At 30.8% G+C, this 12163-nt stretch overlaps 1 protein-coding gene across 1 annotated transcript in view; it reads right to left on the bottom strand.

Annotated features, from left to right (window-relative positions):
* LOC114325879 (general odorant-binding protein 83a-like) overlaps positions 1 to 12163 on the bottom strand; it is an 86201-nt gene that overhangs the window by 64182 nt on the left and 9856 nt on the right. Inside the window, exon 3 of the mRNA XM_028274011.1 lies at positions 9958 to 10046. Coding sequence (XP_028129812.1) covers positions 9958 to 10046 — 89 coding nt within the window. The remainder of the gene's footprint in view (positions 1 to 9957; positions 10047 to 12163) is intronic.

Genomic DNA, 12163 nt, shown 5'->3' with positions numbered 1-12163 from the left:
TTTCTCTAATCTGTTCTGTCATCTTTATAGATATCTGTTTAGTGCAGTAGTGTGTTAATTTAAGAATTCGTTTTTGTCGTTTCATAGGAAAGTAGTGTTTATTGATTGTTAATTTATTTGTTGTTGTTGTATAAGTTGTTGGCCTCTTTGAAAGAATAGATTGTTGTTAATTGTGAGTTTTAGTTATATGTATGTAGGTAGGTAAGTATATTTTACGTAAAAATATTTCGAATTCTAATGCGAGTATATAAAGTATTAGGAGGATTTTTTATTCTAAAAATATTATCAATAGTTTAACAAAATGGAAAAAGTAAATCAAACGAAGAATAAAGTGAAACCTTCCAAGAAAAAGTCCATTAAAAACCGTGGTTTATTTTTATAAATATCTATTTATTAATATTAAAATCGTTTTCTATTACGTCCATTTAGCGCTACTATGATATTGTCAAAATATTAATCTTAGATAATGTCAAAGATTACCACTGTTGCCAAAGTTTATGATACTACCTCCCGAAGTTATATTTTGTTGCCACCTGTTGATCGCTACTGTTTACTCTTAATGTTTTTAATTTTAAGAAGTTTTACACCAGTGGCTACATAACTAATAAGTAAATATTTCAACTTCCTGTGGTACTGTCATTTCTGTCATGTCATAATTCAGGATTGCCTCTACATATCAGTCGTCAGTTGCCACCAACCAGTCAACATGTGAACAAATATTCAATTTGAGCTCAAATGATACCCTGGGCAGAATACATGTGATATTTTGTGCATCCATGTTCAATTTCAAAATTACAGTCAATGTTTCCATGACTGATCAAGTTTAAAGGGTTTTTACCCGAACATTTTTGTATTTTGGTGGTTAGCATTTCAGCATCTTGTGAGTATAGCCTGTTTTAAAACCTTAGTTAACATTTCAAAAACTTTGAGTTAACTTATCAGGTTTTACTTTATTTTAGGTCAGCACTGATGATGGTCTGTTTTCAGGTCAAAAACTAGTGATGTAGCCCTTTTTAGGGAATTTTAATAAATATACCTTTTATAAAGGATTCTACTTGTTTTTTGTAATATATTTATGGTATTCAATTTTCCACAAATTATTTGGAAAATACAATGTTTTCTTTAAATCGCCATATTTTAATAAACAACTTGCTAGAAATAGCAAAAAACATTTTATAATTTTTGCTGATTTCAATAAAATTTACGATGTATCAAGAAAATAATCTCGAAATAATACTAAGCACTAACGGTCATTTACTTTACATAAAAACATATTTTTAGTAACAAATTTTCCTTTGATAGTTTATTTATTTCGCGCGTGTACAAATGTTTATATTTAAATACAAACAAAAAGTTTATTTTCTGGTTGTAACTGCCACTATCTAATTTTGGATTATGTTATTTTAAAATAAACTAAAACAAACTATAAATATTCATAAGCAAATGATAATAATTACTATAATTTGTCCTTATTATTTGTTGCATCCTACTGTATTTACATTGCTTAATCACCAATACATTTTCTCATTAATTATTTTTTTATTTATGAAGTAATAAAAACCGAGCGTAGACGCAAAATTTCAGACCAATGCTTTTTAAATGCATTCATTTTTTTTATCTTGAGAAAACTAATAAATATTTTAAAAAAATTTAAACGCACGAGGAAAGATTACATTATTTCCGAGGGCCTAAATTCTCTTAGAATAAACAAAAAGTTCCTTTTGAATGAGATATTTAAAATTAAAAATCACACTAAATTTTCTCTTTTTTTTTCATTACTGTAACTTAATAAAATAAACATTATAGGAGCTTTCAGGGACTTTCGGCCCTCGGTAATAATGTAATCTCGATAATAATGTAATTTCATTTTGCGTTTAGATTTTTCAAAAATACACTCACCGGCACAAAATTCCGCCACCCAAAATTTTTGATTATGTTTGACAAATTATAATTTTATTATTTATTAGTCCTGTCGCCAAGGGGGGTACAACGGCCTCCTTAATTCAGATGGACTTACCCAAGTTTTTTTATATATTTTGACCCGTAGAATACGAATTTTTTGGGTAACAGTTGATCCGGATGTCGATAAGTTTGTTATAGACAAAGAACTTGAGGAATTACGTAACAGCGATTTCTCGCAAAACAAAACATATTTTTGTATTTTTTGGGTCATTTTAAGCAAAAAATATTCCTACAAGTTTTTTCGTAGAATGCATAGTTTTCGAGATAACCGCGGTTGAACTTTTGAAAAATCGAAAAATTGCAATTTTTGAACCCGAATAACTTTTGATTAAAAAATAAAGCAGCAATTCTGCTTAGCTCATTTGAAAGTTTACGTCAAATTATATCGGTTTTGATTATTTGCATTGCTAAAAATTAATTTTTTTATTATTAAACAAAGCTATAAACACATAGTGTTTCCCGTGCCTAATACATGCGTTTTAACGCATGCTACGTAGAAATTGCCTCGCTTGCACTTGTAGCTACTCTACCTACTCGTCCGATTTTAAATGAGAAATCATTGAAAACATCACTCACGCACTAGGTGTTTATAGCTTTGTTTAACAATAAAATAATAAATTTTTAGCAATGCAAATAATCAAAACCGATATAATTTGACTTAAACTTTCAAATGCTGTAAGCGGAATTGCTACTTTATTTTTTAATCAAAAGTTATTCGGGTTCAAAAGTTGCCAATTTTCGATTTTTTTAAAGTTCAACCGCGGTTTTCTCGAAAACTATGTATCCTACGAAAAACTTGTCAGAGCATTTTTTGCCTAGAATGACCCAAAAAATACCAAAAAATGTTTTGTTTTGCGGGAGATCGCGGTTATGTAATTCCTCAAGTTCTTGGTCAATAACAATCTTATCGACATCCGGATCAACTGTTACCCAAAAAATTCGTATTCTGCGGGTCAAAATATATAAAAAAAACTTGGGTAAGTCCATCTGAATTAAGGAGGCCGTTGTACCCCCCTGGCGACAGGACTATATTTTTTGCTCCGATTTTTAAGATTGTTGCACCAGTTTGTAGGTACATGTATTGGTATCGTTTGGTATTATTCCGGTAAAAGAAAAAAATTTCCTGCATGGCATTATGCAGCGGTGAATGGAAGAGTTGTATTTTCTCCTAATTTTAAAAAATTCTGTGGAAAAATGGAATAGCTGTTTTTGTTTCATAGTCCTGTCATATTATTCCGAAGGCATCACTAAAATTTTGTTTTTTGAATTATAAGAATATCTCTTTTCTTGTAAGAGCTGTACCATTTTCTGTAAATAAAAACACTTATTGACTCATAAAATAGAGATTGGATTGATAAGATCAGAATGGCCCGCCTGCAGACCAGACCTCAATACTATTGAGCATTTATGGGATGAATTAAAAAAAGCTATTCGCTGTCATTCTAGGCCTCCAGAAAATTTGGTACAGTTATGGCCCTGGTAGAGGAATATCGGGCTATTCCCCAGGCAAGGATAACACATCTTTATTTGATGCTAAAGAGATTGCATATTCACTAAAATGAAGAGAGTGTTCTCTGGAAGAGATTTGAACCTTGAAATGAAACTTCGCCTAATGAGATGTTATGTACTTTCTGTGCTGTTCTACGGAATGGAGTCATGGACGCTGAAAAAGATTGATATCAAAAAATTGGAGGCATTTGAACTGTGGATGTGTCGCAGAATCTCGAGAATATCATGGACGGAAAGAGTCACAAACGTCGAGGTCTTGAGAAGAATGAATAAAGAAAAGGAAGTTATATTTACGATCAAAAAACGAAAACTGCAATACTTGGGAAACATTACAAGAGGCGAAAGATATGAACTGCTTCGAATAATTATGCAGGGGAAGATAGCAGGAAAAAGATCCATAGGAAGAAGACGAAACTCCTGGCTAAAAAATCTACGGGAATGGTATAGCTGTAGCAACAACGAATTGTTTCGGTCAGCAGTTTCGAAAATACGTATAGCCCTGATGATCGCCAACCTTCGGAACGAAGATGGCACTTGAAGAAGAAAGAGATTGCGAGCAGTCGTTGCTGCAAGAGGTGGACATACCCGCTATTTAATTGTTTTGTTTTGTTGTTAATTTTGTTTTGTTAATTTTAGTGCGTTTGATATTGTTAATTAAATAAACCCACAAGGAAAAATTTCCTGTAGCTGGTGTATACCATTAATTACAAGTAAATTTAATAAAAAATATTTGGATTGATAAAAGGTAAATTAGTTTAAAAAGCCCCTACAGGGCTACAAACATAGAAACAAAACGTTTTCGCTCTATAACAAGAGCATCATCAGTGTTACAAGAATATGGTGAGCCAACCAAAAAATATAAAAAATAGAAAGGTCAAAGCCTTTCAAATACAGACTAAAAGTCTTATATAGATGCCAACATGGCAGAATCCAAAGGATGGATAAAATTCCTATGGCTAAGGCCCTAGGGCAACATATGACTCCCACACCTGGTAAGTGGGTCAATAGGTAACAATTACAATAGGCTTTGACCTTTTTATTTTTTGTTTGGCTCACCATGTTCTTGTAATACTGATGATGCTTTTATTATAGAGCGAAAACGTTTTGTTTCCATGTTTGTAGCCCTATAGGGGCTTTTAAACTAATACAGTAAGGTCTCGTTTTATTCGGTGGATACGTTCTTCAGAAAACCGCATATAAAAAAATCGCATAAAAAAAGATTTTACTTGCATTGAAAAAGTAGGGATACTTTCCTCGATTTTCTAAAATCACATAAAATGGTGGACGTTTTTCCACCAAAAATTATGTCTTTGATGTTTTTTTTCTTCATTGGGCCAAATAAAATCTTAAAGAAGAATGTAAAAACGCAGACTAACGATATTGAGATTGCAAAAACCTCTTCTAATGGAACATGGAACTTGACGACACTTAATTAAATGTTTCAATCCAGAAATCAAAATGTGCTGTTTATTATACTGCAACTTAAAATCAGCAACATTTAAATTTAATTTCAAAACAATTACAGGTTATATAGGTCTGGATCCCGCGTATGAAAAAAAGTTGATTAATAGCAAGCTGAAAATTTGTTAATAGCTTAAGGGTGTCTAGTCGGACAAACTTTGATATATGGGAACACTGAAACAGGGGAAGTTTTAATTGTGGAACAGGTTAAAAATTTGGAACGGTCAGACCACGAAAACTTCACATGTATTTTGTCCGACAGAATTTCCAATTGATTTGTTACCCTTTCATTAAACTCTCATAGTCCAGGAACCGAAGCTTTTCATCTCGCAATTTTTACAGAATGGAGCGATTTGCTTGAAAATTTGAGAATAAGTAGTGGACAGTCCTAGGATCAAAATCTATATAATGCCGAAAGGCGCTTTTACCATGGGGGTGGTTGCCACCCCATCTCGGGGATGGAATTTTTTTATTATAATTTTGACTGCAAAAGTTGATAAAAACATTCATTTTAAGCAAATAATGCTATATACATTTTTTTGATAAAATTAATAGTGTTCGATTTATTCGCTATCGAAAGTGTTAGTTTTATATCGAAAAAATCAATGTTTTCGGTATTATACTCATTTAATATTCACTCAATTTTTGCCGTAGAAAAAAGTTTTGCAATCAAGTTTCTTGGGAATTAAATAAGCTACATTTTTATATTTAAATATTTTTTCGTATCTCTGATGCTACTCTTTCTATTCTGAGCAAAAGGCATTTTTTACCAAACTACAAAAGTTCGTTATTCGCTTTTGACTACATTTTTTTAAAAACTAATCATTCTAAGCCAGTCAAACTTTTGAAATCTATTAATAATACATAAATAAAGAAGAATGAATAAGGCCGATGACTAAGAACACCGCTAACTTACATTATTATGCTTCCAATTGGATATCTCCTTTTTTTTTCAAAAAAATATATTGATTTTTTAACCGTAACTTTTTTATTTTTTATCCTAGAAAGTTTGTTAAAATAGAATTTTTTTAGGTTTTTTCAGGACCTATGGGGCTATTAATATTATATCATTTTAAAATGCTCATTCGCAAAAAAAGTTGACTTTAAAAGGGTTGGCAAAGGTGGTTTTTGCATGTTATTACAAGTTTTAATTTTCAATAGCTCACTCAATTTTTGCCGTAGAAAAAATTTTTGTTAAACCAAGTTCTTGGGAATTAAAAATGCTACAATTTTATATTTAAATATTTTTTCGTATCTCTGATGCTAATCTTTCTATTCTGAAGAAATGGGCATTTTTACCAAACTACAAAAATTCGTTATTCGCTTTTAACTCATTTTTTTTAAACTAATCATTCTAAGCCGGTCAAACCTTTAGAACCTATTAAAAATATATAAATTAAGAAGACCAAATAAGGTTAATGACCAATTTTAATTAGGGTGGAGAGTAGGGGTAAGTTTACGATGACTTTTTCGCTGAAAAATAGGGACTGACATTCCTTTTACTATTAGTCACTTAATTTTTGAGCTAGGGACTATTTTTTTATTTCTGGAGATAGATATTTTTAAATACTTTAAATTAGCTTAAACAAGTTATCCTCGAAAAATGCATAGTTTTCCCGTCTTTTGACTTTGAAACTACAATATTTAGCATTTTACGAAGAAGAGCTAACATATAATAAAGTATAGCTCGATTACTACTGGTCTTAAAGCAAATTATAAAAATACGGTTTTGTTTATTTTTTCAAAAGGTACATTTTTGTTGAGCAAACTTATTTTGATAAAACGAAAACTTTTTGAGTTATTAGCAGAAAACTGATTAAAAACAATGATTTTTTCGATTTAAACCAACTTTTCGATAGCGAATAAATCGAAAACTATTACTTTAATCAAAAAAATGTATAGAACGTTTTTTGCTTAGAATGAATGTGTTTACCAACTTTTGCTGTCAAAATAAAATAAAAAATTTCCACCCCCGAGATGGGGTGGCAACCACCCCTATGGTAAAAGCGCCTTTCGGCCTCATATAGATTTTGATCCTTGGACTATGCACTACTTATTCTCAAATTTTCAAGCAAATCGATCTATTCTGTAAAAATTGCGAGGTTTTGTCTTATTTTAAGCTTCATTACTTGGACTATCATGCAAAAATCAGACTGCTATTTATCACCTGCCATAATTCCTGTCATTTGACATGTTCTACGTATTCCACTCATTAAAATGCCCATTTGGTGATAAACAGCTCTGGTTTTTGCATTAGGGTTTAATGAAAGTGTAACAAATCAACTAAAAGTTCTGTCGGACAAAATACATGTGACGTTTTCGTGGTATGACCGTTTCAAATTTTTAACCTGTTCCACAATTAAAACTTCCCCTGTTCAAGTGTTCCCATAGATCAAAGTTTGTCCGACTAGACACCCTTAAGCTAATAACAAATTTTCAGCTTGCTATTAATTAACTTTTTTTTATACGCGGGATCCAAACCTAACACCTTTCAATGCGAAATTCAGATTGCTAATTGATATAATAGCTTCATGGTACATCATGTAACAAAGGGAATACCCGAATTGCAAACTCTCAGGCTACTGGATGGGAATAGTTAATTTTCATTATACTAATTGTTAATAATAGACATTTTTGAATGAAATACCAACCGCATAACTTCAAAATCGCATAAAAATAATCCGCATAAAAAGAGACCTTACTGTATATCTTTTATCAAGCCAAAAATTTTTTATTAAATTTTAATTAAATAAACCTTCAAAGGAGTGTTTATATTTACAGTTCTTACAAGAAAAGAGATATTCGGATAATTCAAAAACAAAACCATAGTGATACCTACAGGACAATACAAAAGGAGTATGAAACAAAATGAGCCTACCAATTTTTCCACAGAATTTTTTAAAGTTAGGAGGAAAAACAACGCCTCCATTCACCCCCGTATAATGCCATCTAAGAAAAAATTTTTTGTTACCGGAATAATGACGAACGACATCAATACATGTACCTACAAACTGCTGCAAGAAGCTTGAAAATCGGAGTACAAATAATAAAGTCATAAATTGTCAAACTTAATCAAAAATTTTGGGTGGCGGAATTTTGTGCCGGTGAGTGTACTTATTAGTTTTCTCAGCATTCGAAAAAAAGTGAAAACATTTTAAAAGCATTGGCCCGAAATTTTCTAACTTGTTCCAAATTTTTAACCTGTTCCACAATTAAAACTTCCCCTGTTCCAGTGTTCCAGTACATCAAAGTTTGTCCGACTAGATACCGTTAAGCTATTAACAAATTTTCAGTTTGCTATTAATTAACTTTTTCTTGGTACGCGGGATCCAAGCCTGTACATACAGGGTGAGTCATGAGGAACTGTTGTACATACTCCTACCTCGTATAGAGGCTCCTATGGGGAATAACAAATGACCATTAAAAAGTGTCTGCTCTCCTTGTTTAATAATATACAGGGCGAGTTTCGCATTTTGACAGAAATTTATATTCGTCATAATTTTTGAACGGTCAGATCGATGTGTCTCTTATTTTGGTCAATCGTTACACTATTACCACCTAATCAACTGATTTATTCAAACTAGGAAAAAATCAGGTCCGGCTTTAAAAAATTAGTTCGTTTGGGTCTTAGAAAAAATTTCACCCTGTATACGCTTTTTGAAAACTCTAATATGAATTTTACAAATTAGACAAGTAGGCAATTAAAATGGCATATTTATTTTTTTCCCCACACGATTACTTAATTTTTTATAAAAAAATCAAATTTGACTATGAATGAAAAGTTTGGTAAAATAAACCATAGATTTAAAAAAATTAACTTTTATTACAAAAATTATTTTTTTTTAACAAATATTTGATTTATGTTACCACCCAATCAACTGATTTATTCAAACTAGAAAAAAATCAGGCCCGGATTTAAAAAAATATTTCGTTTTGGTCTTAGAAAAAATTTCACCCTGTATACGCTTTTTGAAAACTCTAATATGAATTTTATAAATTAGACAAATAGGCAATTAAAATGGCTTATTTATTTTTCCCCACACGATAACTTAATTTTTTATTAAAAAATAAAATTTGTCAAAATCGGAATTTTAACCTAAAAATGAAAAAAATAGATGAAATCACGGTTTAACTCTCTACAACGTTCCATTAAAAAAAAAATTTCTGAAATTTTTACAGCACATATCTCTTACCATTGTGAAGACTATGACAATTGTTGTAGACTTTCAGTCTTCTTCTCGTAAAAGTTATGAATTTTTAAAAATAAAAGGTGCAGATTCGTGAATTGCAAAGTTAAATCGCAAAAATTAAGTGAAAAACTTTAAAATTTATCTATTTGATCACGTCTATGTTAAACTATAGAGTCCAAATTGAAGTGTTATGGGGAGTTTTAGATCTAGACGTGTTATAGAAAAAAAAAATGGTGAAACTTTTAATTTTAAGAAAAACGTGGTTTAATTTTTTTTATTTCTATGGTAAAATTGCGATTTTGACAAATTTGATTTTTGAATAAAAAATTAAGTAATCGTGTGGGGAAAAAAATAAATATGCCACTTTAATCGCCTATTTGTCTAATTTGTAAAATTCATATTAGAGTTTTCAAAAAGCGTATACAGGGTGAAATTTTTCTTAAGACCCAAACGAACTAATTTTTTAAAGCCGGACCTGATTTTTTTCTAGTTTGAATAAATCAGTTGATTAGGTGGTAATAGTGTAACGATTGACCAAAATAAGAGACACATCGATCTAACCGTTCAAAAATTATGACGAATATAAATTTCTGTCAAAATGTGAAACTCGCCCTGTATATTATTAAACAATGGGAGCAGACACTTTTTAATGGTCATTTGTTATTCCCCATAGGGGCCTCTATACGAGGTAGGAGTATGTACAGTTCCTCATGACTCACCCTGTATACTATCATACTATCATACATATCGTATATATCCAGGCCTACCATACATTAATAACTGATACTCTAATTAAATACCAATACCTAATATTTCTGACAATTGTTATACTTACACAAGCCATTTGAGCCATTAGGCATTTTATATAGCACTTAAATTCTTCTTTATCTGCAAAGTTTCCCGTTTTTGCGTTATTAATGTCATCTAAAAATAACAAGCAATTTATTTGAAAATGTTTATGTCTTTACCCAACAGTACAATCAGAGATTAAGGAGCGTGACCGCGTGATGCATACTTGTTATACCCTATTCCACGAACATACGCCTGTTTTGGATTACTTCGACAACGAATATTTTACTGTGCAAAATAAGAAGAACGAAAGTAAATTGCAAATTAGATTGTTGTTTATTGGAATAATTATTAGCGCCATTTACTTTCGTACTTCTTATGTTGCACAGTAAAATATTCGTTGTCGAAGTAATCCAAAACAGGCGTATGTTCGTGGAATGGCCCATAAGGACTGTATCCACTATGTTCGCAATTGCTCCACATAGTGGATACGTTCGCGCTCCCGGACCGTGCAACAGTGCGCGTTCCGCCTCATCGATCCAATCGGTGGCGGTTTATATGTAGAGGAGCACGTGCCGTATCCATTGGAGACGTTGAAGGGACCACGGAGCGCAAGAGGTTCTCAAACATAGTGGATACGTGTCTTTAGAGAATTTACTAATTTATTGTATGAGGTGCAATAGGCTATTGATTATATTCAAAATAAGAGCTAAAAGGAACTACAACGTTAACGGGGTTTTATTATTTCATATGGCCAATGGACATCTATGTATGAAAAAACCGCGGAGTGCTACCATTTAAAGGGGTGCGTTTTTGAGAAATGGGTGAATTAGTCCCTGGGCACAGGTTACATTAAGGTGAATTCTATGCACTTTTGGTACAAACATATCTACATAAAAATTGTTTCTGGTTAAATTTCCTATCTAAATATCACTTTTTAAAGTCAATGACACTTTTTTTTACAAAAATATATTCAAAAGAAAAAGCACAAAAAAACCCAAAAGAACGAAATTTTGTTTTTTGTGCCATAACTTTTGTCCACGAGGATATAGGTATAGATATTGTTTTACAGAAAAAAAACCTACATATTTCTTCTTTAAAATGTTGTTTAGTAGAGGCAATTAGGTTTTATAGTTTTCGAAATATGATTTTTCAAAGTTCGCTACTCACAGAAATTTTGGGAAATTTTCCTTGTTATTTCGCAAATATTGTTCTGTCACTTTTTTACGTAACTTTAGGTATATGCAATGGTACACGTAAGAGGAATAGAAATCAGTTACCTTTAAAATGGTCTACTGTATAACGTTGTACGACTTTTTTTAAAGAGATTATGATTTTTCAAGATTTTATACTTTTAACGATTTTTTATAATATAATATAAAAATAAAATAATATTATTATATAATATATTATATAATATTATATTATATATAGTATGTATAATATAATATTATATTATATAATACGTGATATAAAAAAAATATTATTTTTAACATTTTTTACGATTATTGTTTAAATTTCTCATTATAACTTTTTTTCTTGTACATGAATATACTATATATTACTCAATAAAGAGGGCTTAGTTTCTGTTCTTTAAAATGGTGTATCATCTATATTTGAATAATGGAAACCGAGTGATTCTTTGATATTTTTTTAGCTGTATTATTTAAAATTATTTCTTTTACAAAAATTACATAAACATTAGTCTTAGAAAACATCACTTTAATTAAAATTATTTAAACGTTGACATTTAAAAAATTTTCAAAATCTAGGTCCATCTCTTCGTTAGCATTAGCTTCAATATTTTCCTCTGACACTTCAGTTATCTTAGAGTTCCCACAATTAGTACCCATGCACATGCACCCTTTGCAGAATATTGAACTATTAATTCCTATCTTCCTACAACCGCAGTTTTTTGTACATCCTTTGGTTCATTTACATGCTATTTTTTCAAGCGAAGCTTGTGGTGCAGGAGCTTTGACAGTAAATATTGGAATTAATCCATATTTTGTTTGCCCGGCCGAGTCAAGTGGATCCAACGTATTACCTATAAGTAATAAGATTTGGTCATAGCACACAATCACATAAAAAAGTTATAATGAGAAATTTAAAAAATAATCCTAAAATCAAAAATTTATGCACGTACTTATACCATTTTCATAAAGCTTATCTTATTCAACAATAATCCTAAAATTTTTTATAATACACCATTTTAAAGTAAACAGAATAAACTTTCTTTTTTTATTATATAA

The sequence above is a fragment of the Diabrotica virgifera genome, chromosome 1 (assembly GCF_917563875.1).
Source record: "Diabrotica virgifera virgifera chromosome 1, PGI_DIABVI_V3a".
In the NCBI taxonomy this organism is placed as follows: Eukaryota; Metazoa; Arthropoda; class Insecta; order Coleoptera; family Chrysomelidae; genus Diabrotica; species Diabrotica virgifera.
Note: the sequence above shows the minus strand (reverse complement) of the source record. Positions and strands in the feature narration are given on the sequence as shown.